General features: G+C 37.9%; 1 protein-coding gene across 1 annotated transcript in view; it reads left to right on the top strand.

Annotated features, from left to right (window-relative positions):
• LOC127984360 (mRNA-capping enzyme) overlaps positions 1-20555 on the top strand; it is a 106434-nt gene extending 85879 nt beyond the window's left edge. Inside the window, exons 13-16 of the mRNA XM_052587005.1 lie at positions 985-1085; positions 13020-13086; positions 18949-19072; positions 19779-20555. Coding sequence (XP_052442965.1) covers positions 985-1085; positions 13020-13086; positions 18949-19072; positions 19779-19933 — 447 coding nt within the window. The 3' untranslated portion in view covers positions 19934-20555. The remainder of the gene's footprint in view (positions 1-984; positions 1086-13019; positions 13087-18948; positions 19073-19778) is intronic.
• Positions 20556-22289: the final 1734 nt, after the last annotated feature.

The raw sequence follows: 22289 nt of genomic DNA on the forward strand, positions 1-22289 counted from the left end.
GGAGTTCACAGAAAAATCACCTTGGTTTTATTCGGAGGCCCAAACTAAGAAAAAATATGCAACTTGGTGCAGATGCAGATTGTTATATGGGCAAAAAAAAAAGAAAGTAAAAAGACATTCTTATAGCTTGTAATGTAAATCAATAAAAAATTAATAAATACTTTTTATACATTTTCTAACTGATGGGACCAGACTGTTTGTTCCCGCTGTAGAATAGGTCAGGTCATCCCAGGGTGATATGTTATTACGATGATATAGGTTTGTAATACTTGGAGAAGATCCTCCAACATGTTCTCTCTGCCGAATCCCTTTATCCATTAAGCATGTTTTATTAGATTGTGCTGGCTTCCTGGTACTCTTTTAGAAAACTTTTTTTATTCAGTTAACTCTTTTGAAGAGATTTTTAACAGAGTTAAGCCAAACTTAGAAAAAATGCATACAAATATCAACTCTTTATCTCCTAATAATATGCCTTATTAGTATGACATTTACACGTAAACTTAGGTTTATAATCCAAGCTCTGTAGTTTTTATTGTGCCCCCCACAGAATGTATAATGCAATGCAAAACACTGGCACTAAGATGTTTCTAAAAATGATGCATGGATTATCAAGTAAAAAAAAAACACGTTTTATTCTTTAAAGCAAGATCTTTCAAGTAAAACTATCAGTCAGATGACAGAAGGCAAAGTATATTGTGTGCAACAGGATTTTCAAACATTTTGATTGGGTTAAAGATGATGCAGTAGAGTTAAGACAGTACATTAGCAACAATTTTGTCCAGATACTGTATGAGTGCTGATGCATAAAGTCACTCTTTTGGGTCTCGTTGTTTTTTAGGTTGCCCTACAAATTGGTGACGTGTTACTGTTGATGATATGTAGCATTCATATTTTTTTATAGCTAATAAAGGAGTATTGTTTTTCTCCTGCATTGTTTGCTTTATGTCATAATGTGATTTGTCTGTGTTTTTGGCGTCCCTGTAGAAATATAAGCCGGGCAGATGTGATGAAATTCTGAAGTGGAAGCCGCCCAGCCACAACTCGGTCGATTTCAGACTCAAGATCACCAAAGTCGGCGGGGAGGGGTGAGTCATGATCGCCATGGAAACTGCATCCACTATGCTCAAATCAATGCTGAACATCAGTACACATCCGTACAAATGTCCCACCACTCACACGGAGACACCTATGTCTGTCTTTATCTCTATGTATGCGCTAATGTGCGAGCGATTATGAAACATTCAGCTCTGAGTCGGACGCCAATGGTTGCAGCATTAGCAACTTTTTGAGTCGCTACTTTTCAGAACTTAATATGCACCAAAATGTGATTGGTGAGGCCCGTTCCTGAACAGACTGGTGGCTTTGATTATGTGCGGCTTGACATTTCTCTCCGAAGAAACGTAGCGGAGCATAAAGTGTGAGTTCCTCATTTACGCCTCTCTCAACCCATCTGTCCACTCTGTCCAGACTGGAGATTTGACTGTCCTCAAATGAGCCTGGCTTATCTTTTAAATGCAGGCGGTCCAGAGGGAGAGTGCTGACCCTTCTGCAAGGACGTTCATGTATAAAGCTATTGTTTTTTGTTTCCATGTGTGTAAACCTCTTTAAGAATGTGTCCAGGTTATATTTCACCACAAATTCGAAAGAAAGAAAAAAAAACATTTTTTGCATTTTCTTGACGATTAGGCACTTTTAATAAATTATAACTTATTCCTTTATGATTAGGGATTTTAACTGTACATATATTTGTACAGAACATTTTCGGTACGGGACGTCTGGTTCGGTATGTTTTGGTGTTTTAATCACTGCGTGAGTGGAACTTCATTGTGTCCTTACTTATGATAAGAAAGAAAAACGTCTGGATGCAATACAGTAAAAAAAAAAAAAAATTGCTTTATTGTGGAGCAATAAAACGCAACAAACAGCAGAACGTTTTAGAAAACAGAAACAAAATCCATTTCTGTCAACCCTGATACATTATCATAACATCTATTTCTAATTTTTCACACCTCCCTTTTCCTGAACACTATTCACTTCCAAAACAACAACACCACCGTGAGCCACAGCTAAATAAAATATAGATACAATAAGCTTTTTCACACATGATGCAAGTAAGCTTTATTTTCTATAATGTCAGTAGTATTGACAAACCAAATTTTTTTAAGCTTATTTATTTTTATACTATATATTTATACTATATACTACAGTATATTATTGATATAATACTCTCTGTGGGTAGGAGAATGAAATGGCAAATACAGGTTTTTACACTAAGCAGCATTACACCGAAAATACTCCCTTTTTTAATCATAGACATGAAAATGCACTAGACAAACATAAAAGGTTTTAATTTATGAATGCTTTGAAATACAGACCTAAGGTTGGTCCTTTTTAAAGGGGGGGTGAAATGCTCGTTTTCACTCAATATCCTGTTAATCTTGAGTACCTATAGAGTAGTACTGCATCCTTCATAACTCCAAAAAGTCTTTATTTTTATTATATTTATAAGAGAAAGATAGTCTGTACCGATTTTTCCCGGAAAAACATGAACGGCTGTAGGCTTGACGTGTGGGCGGAGCTAAAGAATCACGAGCGCGAGTAGGCTTTTGAGTTGAGAGCGTGTGGAAGCTGTGACACAGATCCAGAGGCTGAAATTTAACAAGAGCAGCATCAGCAAAGGCTTCTCTATGTGGTATGTACTGAAACTGTATATATTTGCTTAGCGGTTTTGGAAAATGACTAAGTTCCACCTTATGTCGTCTTTTTTTTTTTTTTTTTTTAAGCTGTACATGTGGAAAGTGCAGTTTGATGACAACATCGCATGTTGTTTACTTGATGTGCTTACACGCCGATAGTTAAGTTAACAACACAGAGATATTTGAAGCAGTTTTACTCACCGCATGTGGTTCCAACACACAATCGTGACCCTTTTCCGTTGGGACTGCATTATCCTTAAGAAATAAACGATGTGCAATCCGAAATGCATGGAACAAACAAAAACACTTGCACAACTCCGTTGATGCTCTGTAAAAATAAACTCCATCCACTGGTCCCTTAATGCTGTTTCTCTTTTGGTAATCTGTGCAGGGTTGTCTTGTCCTGGCAACCAAAAACACACTTCTTTTGTGACATTTGGCGACGCTCTCGCTCTGATCAGTGAAGTCTGTTGTGCTCTCAGTGCTCTGCTATACGGGAACGCGCTCTTCCGGCAGAAGTGCCTCAGGACCCATATAAGGAAATTCCACTCCATCTAACGTCACACAGAGCCATACTCGAAAAAAACTTTCAGAAAACTTGTGACAAACCGGAAGAGGTTTTTTTGGAACAGAAATACTCCTTCAAACGTACAACTTCATTTTTGAAACTTTGTCCATGTTTAGCATGGGAATCCAACTCTTTAACAGTGTAAAAAACTCAGTATGCATGAAATAGCATTTCACCCCCCCTTTAAAGAAGATAATCTATAGATTTAGTAATTTTTGTTTGTTTGTTTTTTAATGCAAGTGTAAAAAAAAGTTACACAAGTTTAAGTTTACCGTAAATAAAATGAACTGTACTAAAAAAAAATTAGTTACATAAATATATATGCCTTGCGAAAGTATTCATACCCCTTCATTTTTCACATCAATCTACACTCCATACACCATACTGACAAAGCACAAACAGAACTGTCACAACTTCCTACATTTATAAAAAATAAAAACCTGAAATAAGTACATTGCATAAGTATCCATACCCATAACTAAATATTTAGCTGAAGCACCTTTACAGTCTCAAGTCTTTTTTGTTTGATGTAACAAGCTTTCTCATCAGAATTTGTCAATTATTCTTCATCTCACCTCTTCACTTCTGAAGCTCTGTCTGGGGCAGATGCACATCTTCAGGTTTCTCCAGAAATCTTTGATTGGGTTCAAGCTCAGGCTGTAGCTGGTTCAGGACATTCACAGAGTTGTCTATAAGCCGTTCTTGCTGTCTGTCGCTGTCCTATTAGAAGATGACACTTCTGCCCATTCTGAGGTTCTGGATGATCTGGACTGGGATTTCATTAAGGTCATCTCAATATTTTGGTGCATTGAGCTTTTCTTCTACTCTGATGAGTCCCTCAGTCCCTCTCAGCATGAGGCTAGTCCCAGCACACTTTACTTTTGGGATGCTACTGTGCAGGTGATGAGCAGAGCTGGTTTCCTTCAAACACGCTTAGACCTGAGGTTCATCCGACCAGAGAATCTTGTTTCTCAGAGTCTGGGTGTCCTTTAGGTGCTTTTTTGTCAATTCCAAGCATGTTTTCATGTGTCTTAACTGAAGAGAGGATTGAGTTTGGCCACACCGCCGTAAAGACTGGATCAGCTGAGTGTTGGAGTGATGTTCGTCCTTCTGTAGGTTTCTCCTACAGTATCTCCACATATGATCATGGAGCTCAACTAAAGTGACTATCTGTTTCTTGGTCACCACACTAACCAAAGCCCATCTCCATTAGTTTCTCCATTAGTTGCTCAGTTTGGCCAGGAGGCCATCTCTAGGAAGAGTCCTGGTTGTTTCAATTAAGGGTAACAAGAGACTACATGCTTCAGTTTCAATGTTTCCAAAGTGTGGCTTGAAGCAATCCTGTTTCTGAGCTCGGCGGGCAGGTTTTTTTTTTTTTTTACCTCAGGGTTTGGTTTTTGCTCTGATATGCATTATCAGCTGCTAGACCTTTTATTAAGATGTGTGTGCCATCCCAAATCATGCCCGTTCAATTGAATTTGCCACAGGTTAACTTCACTTGAAATGTAGTAACATCTACAAGCTATATTAATGCTCCTGAGCTAAATTTAAACTGTCCCAAGTATGAATACTTATGCAATGGAATCATTTAAATGTTTTTATTTTAATAAATTAGCAAAGATGTAAAAAACCTGTTGTTTTACTTTACAATTATGATGTAAGGAGTGTAGATTGTTGGGTGTTGTGGGGGTGGACTAATATATATATATATATATATATATATATATATATATATATATATATATATATATATATATATATATATATATATATATATATAAAATACTTTGGAATTTAAATTTGCTATAAAATCACATTACTATGTTATGTTTTAAATCTGAATCACAATTACACCAAAAAATTGACACCCAAACTCAACTGAACATGGATTTTCCTGTCACAAATTTATACCTTACTGTCAAGTCACCTGTATTTATATAGTGCTTTTACAGATTACAAAGCAACTGAAAAGCAGCAAATAGAAAAATAGTGTGTCAATAAAACATAAAGGCATCATTGAATTCAGTGATCTCATCATCCAGCTCAGTTCAGTTTAAATAATATCTGTGCAATCAAGTCAATGAAATCGCTGTAGATGAAGTGTCCCCAACTAAGCAAGCCAGAGGCGACAGCGGCAAGGAACCGAAACTCCATCGGTGACAGAATGGAGAAAAAAACCTTGGGAGAAACCAGGCTCAGTTGTGGGGCGAGTTCTCCTCTGACCAGATGAAACCAGTAGTTCAATTCCAGGCTGCAGCAAAGTCAGATTGTGCAGAAGAATCATCTGTTTCCTGTAGTCTTGTCCTGGTGCTCCTCTGAGACAAGGTCTTTACAGGGGATCTGCATCTGGGGCTCTAGTTGTCCTGGTCTCCGCTGTCTTTCAGGGATGTAGAGGTCCTTTCTAGGTGCTGATCCACCATCTGGTCTGGATACGTACTGGATCCGGGTGACTTCAGTGTCCCTCTGATCTGGATACAGACTGGATCTGGTGGCTACAGTGACCTCGGAATAAGAGAGAAACAGACAAATATTAGCGTAGATGCCATTCTTCTAATGATGTAGAAAGTAAATAGGGTGTTATGTGAAGTGTTTCCGGTTCCGGTTTACCTAATTAATGCAGCCTAAAAATCCTTTAACGGATTTGGATATTAAAAGCATATTAGTATGTTATGTGTATGCCAGGTTAAAGAGATGGGTCTTTAATCTAGATTTAAACTGCAAGAGTGTGTCTGCCTCCCGAACAATGTTAGGTAGGTTATTCCAGAGTTTAGGCGCCAAATACGTAAAGGATCTGCCGCCCGCAGTTGATTTTGATATTCTAGGTATTATCAAATTGCCTGAGTTTTGAGAATGTAGCAGACGTAGAGGAGTATAATGTAAAAGGAGCTCATTCAAATGCTGAGGTGCTAAACCATTCAGGGCTTTATAAGTAATAAGCAATATTTTAAAATCTATACGATGTTTGATAGGGAGCCAGTGCAGTGTGGACAGGACCGGGCTAATATGATCATACTTCCTGGTTCTAGTAAGAACTCTTGCTGCTGCATTTTGGACGAGCTGTAGTTTGTTTACTAAGCGTGCAGAACAACCACCCAATAAAGCATTACAATAATCTAACCTTGAGGTCAAAAAACGCATGAATTAACGTTTCCGCATTTAACATTGAGAGCATAGGCCGTAATTTAGATGGAAAAATGCAGTTTTGCAACTGACTAGCTGCGCAAATAAATGCTGATAATAAACATGGATTTGCGCAGCTAGTCAGTTAACAACGGCTCTGTGTAGTAACAGCTGCTCTATTTGAAATCACGCACCTGATGGAATTTACTGCTGATTAGAGAACCGGCTTTACTGACGAGATGCGCATTAATGATCGGACGATCTTGATAGGTGCACCCCTACTTCAAATGTGGCATTCAAAGGAAAAATTGCTATTAAATAACACAGGTAAATAACAGGTTCCTAACTGATGACGAAGAATCGACAGAGCAGCCATCAAGTCTTAGACAGCATTCTAAGTTATTACATGCAGATTTTGTTTTTGAATTATTTCATTTTAAAGTACTAATTCAAAGCCTTCTATAGATATATTTATCATGTATTTGAGGTAAGTATTCGCTGAGTTTCTGTTCATCATTTTGAAATGATCCTGTTCAAGACTGAGATGGCAGAAAAACGGGAAAACATCCTGTTTGTTTTCTTGATTTTACAAAAGCACAATGTTTTGTTGATATTGTGAGTGCAAACAAATAAAATTTTTGACCCTTTACCATTTCAAATGATGTATTACCACCTTTATGATTAAAAATTATGGCATATATTAAGTTATAAGTTGGCGCCTCCATGTCCTGTAAAGAGCACTTTAGTTTCCACTCTCCACACAAATGATTGGATTGGAATGATTGTTTTCCATTTTATTATCTTTTAAATAAGTACATTCAGGAAGTAGTACATAAAGTAACTAATCATGCAGAACTTGTTCTTGCATTTAATACAAAAGACACAGCGGAATGTAAATGAATGCAGAGAACGACAAGATGCTTCTCAGATGTACAAGGTGTCTGTTTTCCACGTTTAAATAGAAAAACAATTAAAAAGCAATGCACTGGAATGCAAAAAAAATCATTCTGTCTGCTTTCCATCATGCTCTTACATTATGAAGGAAAGAGTTCACCATTTACTGGTGGTGGATTCTGCACCCGGGAGGCTCTGTTTTGGTAATTATGTGTTATCTACATCCATGTGTTGATGTTATAAGGCAATTTTTTATGGGGGAAACACCTTTTGAAAAGGATGCTGGGACTTAAAATTGTATTTCTGCTCTGAACACAAAAGTTAGTATCTGAACCTTAAGGCAAACGCACAGTTGCTACTATATACTCTCAGTGCACTTGACTCCTCCCACCCCCACCCCCCACTCTTCTGATTGGAACATTGGTGTAAATCTGACAATGATGCCCTGCGCAACAAAACGTGATCTATTTTTAACATGACAAGCCATTTTCTAAATTCCTAAAGGAAAACGTCAGGGCATGACGTTCATCTGACGCATGTGTACTGTATGTAAAAGACAGAGCGCATGCATGGAGTGCAGACTCTTGGGGGTAAAGATGGATTTATTAGATTTACAAAAGCATTTCAAGCATGGAAACTAAAAATAAATCTAAAAAATGTAATAAGTCGTGAGCATGCCTGAATTAACTGAATGTCCACTGGGAATGCATTGATTCTAATGTCCCAATAACTGTGCACATAAACGTTTCTACATTATCAGTCGGATTATACCCAGTGGCTGTTTTGCTCTAAACTTTGATTAACATGTTTCAATTTTGTTTTTATTCCAAATTGATCAGTCAAAAAATAAATAGCTATTTTATGAGCCGATGGTCAGTGAGTGTCATCGAAGCATCATAGAGGCCTGGCTTTTCTACAGCAGATGTGTCAGCGAGCGGCTGAGGTTATTAGCGGGGTTATATCCCTGCCAGGAAACAGAGAAAGATGACATCTCCACTCTCCTCCCACACAGCTCTCTCTCTCTCTCTCACACACACACACACACACACACACACACACTCTTTATCTGTGAGTGTTTTTCCCTCTCACCATGCCCTCTTTATTTGCAGAGAGCTTTGAAATGAGATGGGTAAAATAATAAAAGAACCCCTAACTCTTTGCATAGATGACACTGAATGTTGAAGAGCGGTAATGACAAGACCTTGGGTTAAATTGATGCAATTTTTAAGGAAATGAATTTGTACTTCAAATTTGTGCGATTTGAAAACAGATAAACATTTCATTAGTAAGGCTGCTCTGCAAACACGCTCCATCTGTTAAAAGCAGTGGAATGAATTATTTTAGAGCAACTCTCAATAGTCTAGTAACATTTGTATTAGAAGCCTTTGTTGCTTTGAAAACTAAAAGGGTAAAGTAAAAATCAAACCTTCTCTTGTTGAATGTACAGACTCTGTAGTGTATAGAAACTAAACCTTAGAAACTGGATTAGAGCTTTCTGAATTCATACTACAGGCGTGAGTCTGTTTGGACACATCTTTACTGACCTTGAACACCTACATCATGAAAGCTGCCAGTTCCCAGTTCAGTTTCAAGAGAGAGAGAGAGTACTTGTGAAGAGAAATCTCTGCCTGACTGTTAAACCACACACTGCAAAACATGGATATGATCTTTTTCCATGTGTCATTGACCAGAGATGACTTGATTCACAACCATTCAAAAGTGATTTTCAGCAGGCTTTCAATGGCAAGACATCTGGACTTCTCTAACACTCTCCTTTGGAGCTCTGGACTTGATAATAGGTGAACTATCTTCCCATTTTCAGCTTGGTCATCCTCCATTTTCCCTTCCTCTGACAAGTGTCCTATTCCCAATGCAAGACAAACACTATCAGATGAGTTGAAGACGGGGTGTTATTTATTTTTTATTTTTTTGGCTGACCTAGCCATTATAGTACCCATTTTGCACTCTGCTTGGCTGTTTTTCTTTTGTCCAGATGCAATGATTTATTCAAAAATACATATAAAATGCAATCTATACATACAACGATTTTTAACTTCACTGCAAAAAAAAAATCCTGTGACCTGTGCTGGCAAAATGAGTCACAATGAGCACATTTTCAAAAAGTTATTATCTATATTTAAAAAAAACCTCCAAAATAATGTATGATGAAAAATGACTGAGCTAAGCCTGTTTGAAGCTGATTGAATTAGCAAAGTACATTTAGAGAAAACTGATCTGATTTGAAGTTTCCTGAAGATTACAAAGCAAAATTACCTAGCAATGTTACACCCCCCCCCCCCCCCACACACACACACACTTATTTTCTTAATAGTACTAGATCAATAATCATAATACTGTATAGCAGTTTTTCATCTTTGTTGCTATAAATAATAACTGATGCAGGTTTTTGAGATGCGCATCCCTGTGTATAATAAGCAAAGTCAACCTGCACTGTGGATCCGCCCAGAGGCGCATTTTCTACCAACGCGCTCTTTAAATAACAAAAACAATATTGCGTCATTGACTTTAGACTTTAGACCAGGTTTGAGTTGGTATATTTTCAGCTCCTTAAAATAGCAATGTGCCAGCTATGCGCCTGAACACTCCTCTTTTTAGACCAGCACGCACAAATGGGCGCAAATGTATTTGCTAATTAAACGACGTAGGGCTGGACGGGGACATGCGAACGGCGACGGAATGAAACGAGCAAACACACTTGCACTACGCCTTGCATCGCATTGCGCCGGGTGTATGATACAGCCCAGACACACACACACAAACAACCGCATGCATACATAATATACTTTTTTCATTTTACATACAAACTATGGGTTTGTCAACAGTTAATCGATGATTGATCAGATGTCGATAAGAGATGCAGTCGATTTAAGCTATCGGTGGTTAGTTAACCTATTTAATTTGGGGCTGCATGGGCTTACGGTATATAAATGCATCATCATTCATTCATAATTTACAAATTAAGCTTTTAATGTGGTTTAAACTTTAAAAGTACATTAAAATATAATCAACAGTAAGTTCTTCGACATGGAAATCAATGGAAATGTAGTAGCTAACCAAGTCATTTTCCCAGATAATTGTTTATTATCATGAATCATTTAGAGGGTTAGATGGTGAGGATTTAGGAAAAGAAACAATGCCTAAATATTATTGAATTAGTGGAAATTCGTGAGCAGCCAGTAAACCAGAACAAAGCTGCAGAAATGCATAAATTAAGACATAGTATAATGCAGGGATCTAATATAGTTACACACAGTATGTTTTTCCCCAAAAGTTCTCCAGACATTCACTTAAGATATAACAGATTATGTTTGCATGAATACTTCAGTATATTTAGCCTACAGGTACTTTAAATCTATGTATGCGTGTGGGGATAGAGCACCATTGGTGTCTGTCGTCTTGATGCAGGTGCTTCAGATGAGAAGCAGCACAAGAATAGAGCCCAGGAAAACGTTTGCTTCTCAGAAAATGTACAAATAAAGAAACTTTTAGGTGTTTAATCACTATTTGGAGCACTGGGACGTCTCACTAGACAAGGGTTCATTTTTGTGAAAATCTGAAACACAACCAAAATCATAATATTTCACCTTTTTTTTTCTTTTTTTTTGCCCGTAGCTCAAAATTAGCCTGTGTGCATTACACCTCATTTTGCCAGAAGGGTCACAAATATCTACAAATTCTTTAATCAAGATGCATTTACTTGACAAGTAAAATTACTTAAGATATAATATCTCGCTTTCTAAAAACAAATTATTAAAATTTTGTCAGTTTTTGCTTAAAACAAGCAAAAATATCTGCCAATGGGGCAAGAAGAATAATCTTGTTTAGCCTTTGAATTAAGATTTTTGTATACCCCTTTTAGGAAACAAGACAAATATATATATATATATATATATATATATAATTTTTTTTTTTTTTTTTTTGCATTATTCTGACATTGAGACAATTTTTTAAAGATGACACACCTGTTTTGATATCATAATGAGGAAAAGCAATAATATACAGGTGCATCTAAAAAAAAAACCTGACATGTAGTCATCCAGTCTGTTCACCAGTGTTTCACGAGAATACATTTCACAGAATCTCCTCTGAAACATTGTCATCAAATGAATAAAGAGGTCTAGATAGTCCTAAATGAATTTTTGAGCAGTCAACAGATGGTTGAGCTTGATGGTCTTAATTACTCTAGAAAGAGAGAAATGCACGTTTGAGCAGTTCACACATTGCGATACCAATTATGGAAACTGTAATGACACAGCCTGCTGCTAAAGAGACGTCTCAATGTTAGTCCCGGCCCTCATCACTGGACAACTGCTGCTGAGATCTGGTGCACACTGAAATAAATCACACGGGTGTCTAAACTGTTCCATTGGTTTCATTATTTGACAAAAATGTCTGCATTCGAAGTGATAAAACAAGTGCACAGGACACACAGTAACCGAGGCTGAACACAGTGGTCTCCAAATATACAGCACCATTAGCTTGACTGGCAGGGGGTTCTTTAGCCCTCAGTGTCAGGGTTGGGATCCGGTCTCCTCCCCGGTGATTCAACACTATTCTGGATGGGAACACATTTCAGTGGGTGTGTACGTGTGAACAGCTGGGACAATTATAGAGAGGAGAGGGCTACAGTGTCCTACTGTCTGTTTGTTAGGAAGCATTTGCAGTGATCACTGATTATTTCTTCTTCAGCCGAGATTAATAAAACTGGTTTCAAGTGTGATCATTGCATATGTCAAGTCTTTTGACACATTAAAAGTAAAATTAAAGTTCTAATGGAATTTATTACAATATGAAGAGTTAATTCATATTTTGCAAAAACAGTATATGCTGAGAAAAGCTCTTAAATATAATTCAGAGATATTACATGCCAAGTCATATGATTGATCTTCCCGTCCATGTTAGATATGGGTCAGGCAAACTGTTAATATACAGTAAATATAGTATTGTTTATTAAACTGTTATTATTCTCACGTACTACCAGGTTTGTTTGACAGTAAAGACATTTATAATGTTGCAAAAGATTTCAATTTCAAATATTTAGATCCTAATATCTCTGGAAATTGACCAAATAAGGCATTAAAAATGAAGATACCAAAAGAAAAGTTGGTTAATTTTTAATTACCCCCTCACACACTCCCCCGATGCTGAAATGTCAGATATGATCACAGCAGAAAGTTACATTTTACTACATATTCAATAGAAAACTTTTTTTTATTTTAATGCGTAATGATATTTCTCAATATTTCCATTTTTACAGTACTTCCTCAAATAAATGCATAATGTCTAAGAATCATCTTCTAAATTATAACTATATTGTGTATATTACACATATATATGTATGTGCTGTGTTTATTGCATTGCATCAGTGAGCCACACAAGACAGTGCATCATTTACCAGCATCTCATTCAAAATTAATTTTAATATTGATTTTAAAATCCTTGATCCTTGTCCTTAAAAAGCCTCCCTTTCGAACGTTCCCCTTCAAGTCTACACCTCAAAGACCTTGACGTCTGTGTATTTAGGCTCCTCATCCTGACTGTGAAAGTCTTATAGGCATGTATTATGAAGCCCAGAGTAATTACACGGCAGTATCGGAGGACATCCTCCATGGCAGAGCTGCTGTTATTTCCCTGACTTCCGCTGTCTTGGGGAATAGCACAATGCTTGCTTGTCTGGATGTGAAATTTAATTTAGATCTTTATTTTCGCTCTTTCTCCAGACTGATCCCGCAGACGGTGGGTCTCCTGTACGTGGGGAGCTATGACAGGCCCTTTGCACAAATGAAGGTGAGAGAAACATTGGTTCACATGTCTGAAGATTCCTTCTGCAAATACAGACGCCGCTAAAGATAGTCCTGTCATTGTCAAATGCTCTTTACATGATGTGCTTTTAATTAATCGAGTCAGACAGGTGAACGCTGGGTCACACAAGACCTCCGATCTGAGACCCAGCGATCGGCCTGTCTAGAGAGCCGCTCGAGGAATGCTCTCGGTGTGCATCGATGTATACCACAACTATAACAATATCAGAACAGAGGAATACAATCATTGGTATCACTTAAAAATAAATTCTAGCTGATGAACTTTAAAAACTTTGACAGCTAATGAGAATCCATTCTAGTCAAGAATTTAAAGCGTCAAGCCACATAACAGCAATGCACACTTATAATACAGATTGTTATCATCCTCTGGTGTGGATGCTGTTATACACTGGGAACACTTTTAAATGTAGGGTCACAAATCACCTGCAAATCACTCTCCGAATCCACGCCTCCTCCAAAACACATGAACTAAGCAACGCATTGGGAGAACCGCGTCAACACTGTCAGATTACCTCATGTCTCATTCACCAGTGAGAAAACATCCTAGTACAAAGTGTATAATATTACAATAACAATGCCTCCGTTCTTGCTAGGCCTGCAGTAGCACAATTGAACGTGCAGCTGATGTATCGTGTCTGCATACATTACATTGACAGGCCAGTGCTATCTCTCCACCAATTCATATGTAGTTTATTAGGTGGATAATATGTACGAATTCGTTCGACCTCACTCTTATGATTTTGTACGATTTGTCTAGACCCCAGTGACGGGTAGTTTTAGGGGCGGGTTAGGGGTAGGTCATTTGTACGAATTTATTATACAATTTGGCAAAAATCGTATACGAATTTGTAAAAGTATGGTCATACGAATTAACCACCTTGTAAAATATGTACAAATTGCCATGAGATCAGATTAGACAGGCAGGTTGGGTATCATCTCGTAATGTTCGGACTGAGGGATATGATTGGACGAACATTTTATGGTCCTAGCCTTCCACAGACTATATAAATACATATAAATAATTTTACACCACTTAATTAGTATTTGCTTACACTTAACTGTGCAACTACAATGTCATCGAATTCTCATTAATTTGCAACTCTAGGTCTACAGACTCTCAGAGTAGACTAGGTTTAGTGTTTAGTATAAGTTGACATATACTTGCAAAGATTCTTATAGTTAAAATGTTTTATGTTGTGGACCCATCAAAATATAGTGTTAGAAGATATTAAGCAGACAGTCTGCTAATGCTAGTGCTAGTCGACTGTTAGTAGAATGTCTAAAGTGAGCTGTGTAATCACAGACTGATTGAATTAATGTATTTCATAAAAGCAAATCATTAAGTAGTTTATTAAATCTATTCCTAAGCCTGGTAAAATCTGCTATTAAGGCATTTGTTTCCATTAAGTTTTCTTTTTCTTTTTTTTTTTTTGCCCTGGGAAACAGATGATTTAGTGTTGTTTTTAAGATACTCAAGAGTTTTGTTCCTCCCTTATTCATAAATCAAATAATAAGGAGGTACACAAGAGCTGCTACGAGGGGCGATTGTAGCAAACCATTGAGAAGTACGGTTTAGTCATGAAGAATGTGCTTTAAGACAAAACTAGACAATAACATATACAGTATTGTTCAAAATAATAGCAGTACAATGTGACTAACCAGAATAATCAAGGTTTTTCGTATATTTTTTTATTGCTACGTGGCAAACAAGTTACCAGTAGGTTCAGTAGATTCTCAGAAAACAAATGAGACCCAGCATTCATGATATGCACGCTCTTAAGGCTGTGCAATTGGGCAATTAGTTGAATTAGTTGAAAGGGGTGTGTTCAAAAAAATAGCAGTGTGGCATTCAATCACTGAGGTCATCAATTTTGTGAAGAAACAGGTGTGAATCAGGTGGCCCCTATTTAAGGATGAAGCCAACACTTGTTGAACATGCATTTGAAAGCTGAGGAAAATGGGTCGTTCAAGACATTGTTCAGAAGAACAGCGTACTTTGATTAAAAAGTTGATTAGAGAGGGGAAAACCTATAAAGAGGTGCAAAAAAATGATAGGCTGTTCAGCTAAAATGATCTCCAATGCCTTAAAATGGAGAGCAAAACCAGAGAGACGTGGAAGAAAACGGAAGACAACCATCAAAATGGATAGAAGAATAACCAGAATGGCAAAGGCTCAGCCAATGATCACCTCCAGGATGATCAAAGACAGTCTGGAGTTACCTGTAAGTACTGTGACAGTTAGAAGACGTCTGTGTGAAGCTAATCTATTTTCAAGAATCCCCCGCAAAGTCCCTCTGTTAAAAAAAAGGCATGTGCAGAAGAGGTTACAATTTGCCAAAGAACACATCAACTGGCCTAAAGAGAAATGGAGGAACATTTTGAGAGTAAAATTGTTCTTTTTGGGTCCAAGGGCCACAGGCAGTTTGTGTGACGACCCCCAAACTCTGAATTCAAGCCACAGTACACAGTGAAGACAGTGAAGCATGGAGGTGCAAGCATCATGATATGGGCATGTTTCTCCTACTATGGTGTTGGGCCTATTTATCGCATACCAGGGATCATGGATCAGTTTGCATATGTTAAAATACTTGAAGAGGTCATGTTGCCCTATGCTGAAGAGGACATGCCCTTGAAATGGTTGTTTCAACAAGACAATGACCCAAAACACACTAGTAAACGGGCAAAGTCTTGGTTCCAAACCAACAAAATTAATGTTATGGAGTGGCCAGCCCAATCTCCAGACCTTAATCCAATTGAGAACTTGTGGGGTGATATCAAAAATGCTGTTTCTGAAGCAAAACCAAGAAATGTGAATGAATTGTGGAATGTTGTTAAAGAATCATGGAGTGGAATAACAGCTGAGAGGTGCCACAAGTTGGTTGACTCCATGCCACACAGATGTCAAGCAGTTTTAGAAAACTGTGGTCATACAACTAAATATTAGTTTAGTGATTCACAGGATTGCTAAATCCCAGAAAAAAAAAATGTTTGTACAAAATAGTTTTGAGTTTGTACAGTCAAAGGTAGACACTGCTATTTTTTTGAACACACCCCTTTCAACTAATTGCCCAATTGCACAGCCTTAAGAGCGTGCATATCATGAATGCTGGGTCTTGTTTGTTTTCTGACAATCTACTCAACCTACTGGTAACTTGTTTGCCACGTAGCAATAAAAAATATACTAAAAACCTTGATTATTCTGGTTAGTCACATTGTACTGCTATTATTTTGAACAATACTGTAGATCTTGGCAGAACTTACAACCAGAAGAAGAAAAGATAGAAAAGAAAAAACAATCATTGTGGTTTCTCTAGAAATGAAAACATTTGAATTCTGAATATTTATAGGGATTTGTGTAAAAAGTTGCATTATTATTTTAACTACAGATTACCTTGTTTAATTATCCTAGTTAAATCCAGCACATTTTCCACTGATTCTGTATTTTTAATGTCCCTGAATAAAATAAAATAGTAAATTAACAAAAAGATAGATGGAGTGAGATTATAAATACATTAGTGCAGAAATGTTGTGGATTATTTTACCCAAACTTAGCATTGTTTTAATACAGAATTATCTTAGCAGCATGTTAATGCAAACTCCATTGGAATCAATACGTCTCCCATACGCTTCACATGAAGAGCACTCTCTTGTAAAGCTGACGTGCCTTTTAGAGTTGCTGTCTGTGTTCACAAATCTGTTTTGTCATGAATCCAAGTCTGACTTCTCTTTTGGAAAGAGTTTTTTTTTACGTTGGCATGAAACCCACTAAACAACATTTAGTCTAGTTTTCTGAAACACACACTCAGTTGTAAATTAATGAGTAACTATGGTAACTGTTAATTGTTTTCTTTCACTCTAAACCACGTATGATATGCTGTTGACTGATTATTAAATGATTCTGTTTATTTAGCAAATAAATATGTGGTGCAGTTTCCACAGATATATATGGAATGTTTATAGATGAGGAAAGAGGTGGTTGTGATTGTGCTGAAGTGCTGCAGTGGACTGAAGGCAATAAAGAGGCCACATTAGTGACGAGCCACTGCTTCACTCAATCAATCGAGATGCAGGAATGGACTAATGGCTGGAAATTAAACACAACTGCTAAACAGCCAAAGCTCACATAATTGACATTCTCTCTTAAAAATAAAGCTGCTTAAAAGGTTCTTCACAACTCCAAAAACATTGATTTCCAACAAGCAGCCCAATGTTTGGACCTCTCTCCTGCCTGATCAAAAACATGCACTGGTCAAAACAAGCTCTGGTTCTTGGGAAAAAATGGGTCAGAATGTCACAATATCACTAATTGACCTGTTATATAGAGAGATTATTTTTCAGCATTCTTGTTGCAGTGTTTGGTTGGTGCTTGACTCCATGAGTAACAGTCACATGATAGTCACTCCTGATTTGCTGAAAGCCGGATGTTGGTGAATAGGGAGCAGGTGTAGTAGGGTGGTCGCTTACCGTTTTGTGTCTGTTTGGAGTGTTTCTTTGCACTCTTAAAATGCAATGATTATTTGGCAGGATGTTTTTGGAGGGGCTGCTATGCCCCTGATTGTTGCTTTGATTAAATTGATTTAGTTTTGTTTTATTGTTGACTGCCGTATTATCATTACAAACTAAGAAGGTGTTTGGCAGGCTTTAGCTGTAATGGAGTGGATTTGGCTGCTTTGGGCACCGTGTGGTGTTTGTAAATGGCTGCCAGGATTTCAAGAGGGTGACCGGAGTGTCATGATGGGCCGATCCAGAACTAACAGGAGCATCATGTACCGTGCCAGACGAAACCGAACAACATCCCTGGATCTCTGCCATGGTGGTGTGTATGTGGTTGTGTGGGGTGTGAAAGCGCGTGCGCAGAATCCTTGGCCTGACGCCTCTATTATATTTGGCTGGGTTCTTTTAAGTGGTCAGGAAAGGTACCGTACCACCTCGGGTTAATTAATCCTTGGAATATTGTGGTGTATGTCAGTCCTGAAATATTCAGCTTCCTCTCTGTGCTGACAGATGCCCTTCACTGTTGGATGGTGAGGGTATTTACTCATCCCATCATGCCAATAGGCCCAGAAGGGGGCGGCTTTACTGCCAGCTCACTTCCTCCCCCACACACCAACCTGCCATGGTTTAGCGAGGATCCAGTCTCTTTATCTTTGAGATATTTCTTTCTCTCGCTTACTTGGGCCAAACACGCTCCTGTTTTCTTAAGGCCTTTGTGAAACTGTCATGTATTGGGACATCTGTGTTGTGGCTGTAATTACACATTACGCACTGGCAGTTACTTTACAACCTACAAAAAGTACCAACTATTTGTCTGAACCACATACTAGTGGTGAGCACAGAAGCTCCAGGCACATTTAACAGAGAGATTTTGGTTCGTATCCCATCTGTTTCAGGTCCTGGCAATGCGGACATATAAAAACAAACTTATATAAAACATATGGAGGACCAACATCCCGCAGAGGTTAGCTCAAACATAACCCAACACAGCTTGTAGTAACCCTGAAGAAGGTGATTGGCTGGTTCAGGTGTGTTGAACTGGGGTTCAAGCTGAACTCTGCAGGACAGGATTCAATGCACGTGTTAATTGGTTAATTGGTTAATTGGTTTTCAGACAAGCTTTGCTGATATATGGATATTTTTTCTTCATCTGGCTACTTTCAGAACATGAAGTAAACACGAAAAAAAAACTAAAATAATACTAATATAAAGAAATTAAAAAGTGGTTTGTACATGTTTACAAGAATGCTGTTTGGTTTGAATAATGCAGCTGCCATTTATTTCTTTAAATTCACACAAGTGTGTATTACCCTATTATTCTTTTGCACCCCAGATAACAAAGGACCTGAAGCAGTATGATAATAAAATAATTGAGTGTACGTTCGTCAATAACACCTGGGTGTTCATGCGACAGAGGACGGACAAGAGCTTCCCCAACTCATACGACACAGCAATGGGTAAGGATGCATGTGCTCTACTAAAGCCAGGGTCGCTATCTGATTCTGTGTAGTCGACTAGATGAAAACCAATCTCCTAAGGCTAAGAGCATTTTTACATGTATTTTCATTGTGCATAACATTACCTTAAAACAGGGCTGGGCAACTCAGGCCTTTGAGAACCAACCCTGATCAAACTCACCTGCATGGAGCTTTATAGTAGACTCTCGTCATCTAAAACTCAAAATGTGTTTTGTCGGTTCATTTACATGACATCAGTGTTTTGGGCGAATGAAAACACAAAGTGTGAGTTTTAGATAATGAAATTATCATCTAAACTACAAAAAAATGCACCAGTTTGTGAAAATAGTGACATCATTTTATGCATTTTACATGTTCAGTCTTTATGAATGCATAAATGCTTAGCGTTTCTTTACAAATTCTCATCAGCAACTAAGCGGCTGACCTGGATAAGAAAGCATTTAAGTCATTTTCGAAGGTCCATGTTGATGGGAATCATTTTGAAAACATTGTTATCTGTATGCAAACCATAGTTGTTGTTGTGTAAATGTATGTAAGCAGCCAGATTTGCCCACCCAAGCTTTAAAATGTTGTGCACCATTAACCCGAATGTTATAATTCAAATAGCTAGCTAACTCCACCGGAGCTTGCAGCCCAACTGAGCATCTATAATTTGTTCTCACTTTGTCTCGTGTCGTCCTGACAGCGGTGTGCAACAGTATCCAGCATCCCGTCACAAAGGAAATTCTCTTTGAGTTTTTGGACCGGTGCGCCCAGGCGCAGTCCCGCAAACACCCAGGCGACTCTGATCTCATGCCTCCGCCTGCAGCAAAGAGAGCGAACCACACCATCCCGCAGTAGCACAGTCATCGGGTCGGAGAAGAATGCAAGCAGTTCGATTTATTTTTTTGGTTCCCAAAATGTTCAGCGGCTCTGCCGGTGCACACCGCAAAGAGAAGAGACTTCTGGAGAACATTTTGCTTTTTGGCCTCACTTTGGCTCCTGTTCTTGAAGTTGTTGATGATCTATTTAAAGACAGTGCTATGAGAGCTTGTTTGAACATTGAGTGCTGAGGCACATTCTTATTTAAAAGAATAAAACTAAAAATGAATTGCATTGTTTTTTTTGTTTTTTAAGTTTCATATTTGTTACTGTCGCTTCACTCTGTTTGTTTAACAGTTACTTTTTTTACTAAACAGAGCAGTAAAGTGTGCTAGACTGTCTAGATTCAGACCCAATCATGAAACACGTCTGACCAGATCTGGACTCATCTAAATACTGATAGGCGGTGTGCATCATATGATGGTGTTTGTTAGATTAGAGTGTTTTCTATGTCATTATGCTGATTTGAGAATGTTGCCCAAACCCTCTTTTCTCAGGTTTTATTGTTAAAAGTTTTCCTGGATCTTTTGTCTCATTGTTTTTTTCTGGGGGGGGGGGGATTAAAGCAATAATTCCAAAATAAAGATTGCCAGCTATTCCACACATGCCTTCACATGCAGTACATGATCATTTTAGCTGAAGAACTTTGGATTTGTGTAAATTTGATTTTGATTTAGTAATTTATAACTTAAGGGTGCGTGAACATTTCGGCTGTCGTCACTCGTAATTGAAGTGTCGCAGCTGAAGTTAATGGCGTTCTCTTTTGCGGTCAGATTTCTCAGATCTGGGGTTTACAGTATTGAGACCTGGTGTGCAAAGAGCAGATACATATCCCTGAGAAGAGATGAAATCCTGAGGAGTGAGTCACACCTGATATTCAAGTCCTCCTCTCATCTGGAATTGTTTCCTCGTAAGACAGATGAAGTCCCCGAAATGTGACACTGTGAGGCTGAGCTGAGCTCATCTGCATGCTGAAGTGATTAGACCTTGATTGCATCCCGTATTGTTCTTCTTACGGTTTATGGTGCCTCAGAAGGCTCATAGAGTTGACTGAGAGACGAACAGAGAGATGAGAACGGAGGACAGAAGACATGCTTCATATACTGTAGCATTTGAGTGATGCTGAATAATGCAGCACATAGACATTCATGAAACTGGCCCTATTAATAAATGTCTCTGCTCTTATGCATTAATGTTATTCAAAGGGGAATATGAATTAACAATATGTACTGTAGGGTTAGGGTTTGGTTTAAGGTTAGTAGTTGCTTTAAATTTCTTTCTTTCATTACTATAGTAAGTACATACATTGACTCTGAAATAGTGTTAGCGTTGTTGTTCCCCGACAGCCTAATATCTGTTTAGACATTGGTTTAGGTTGCTGTTGTAGATTAAACAGCCTTTCTAAAATCTTGACAATAATGAATTGCGGTCATTTGATGCTGTTTATTAAAAGTGACGGCAATAATAGCAACAGGTTGATTAAAAAAATAAATTAAAAAAAGCATCATCAGCACTGGATTATGTGGAGAAGCCCTTCTGGCTAAACCTGACCTTTAGTCATGTGACACATCTGTGAAAATTGAAAAACTTCAACCAAATCTGATGCAAAATGCTACTTTCAGACTCTTTCAGTGATAACACAAAACCTTTTTTCTCATCAAATCATCAAAACACAGTTTCAGAAGGAATTGTAATTATATTTCACAGAATAATTTGGGTTTTACAAAAAAAACTACTAACAAATAAAGTGGTTCAATAGATTTCTATTGAACAAGAAATACCCAAATCATGTCGGTGTATGCCTCTTTCATTCACATGTGTGAGTGCAAATAGATGTTCAGGAGGCTCAAAGACTTCCAGCAAACTCCCACACCACAACAACAACAACCGAAAACACATATCTGAAGTCAGTGACGAGAAAAAGGTGAACCAAGCATCTCAAAGAGGAGTTTAACTTAACTTTTATTATTTACTTTTTTGTTTTGTATTAATTTATATTTTCAGAAATATAATTATGAACAATTTAAATTTAATACAAGCTCTGACATATTAAACAGAATGCTGTTCAGCTGGTTTCAGCCTCAGACGTCACACGGGCCGTTGGCTAAACGTCGGATGCACATGGAAACACTTCAGGAGTGTCGAGGTCGTCATCGGTTTGGTTGAATTCTACAGGATATCTGGGAGACGTGTGTGTCACGATTTATAACGTTCTGCCTGAAAATAAAGATGTTGTGATGCCACACCCCCTGACGAAAGAAGAAAATGTTGTGTTTACAACTGTGACGAACAGCGCTTATCAGGATCAACTAAACACTGGATTTTCAAAAGTATA

This window comes from Carassius gibelio, chromosome B20 (genome assembly GCF_023724105.1).
Source record: "Carassius gibelio isolate Cgi1373 ecotype wild population from Czech Republic chromosome B20, carGib1.2-hapl.c, whole genome shotgun sequence".
Taxonomy (NCBI): Eukaryota; Metazoa; Chordata; class Actinopteri; order Cypriniformes; family Cyprinidae; genus Carassius; species Carassius gibelio.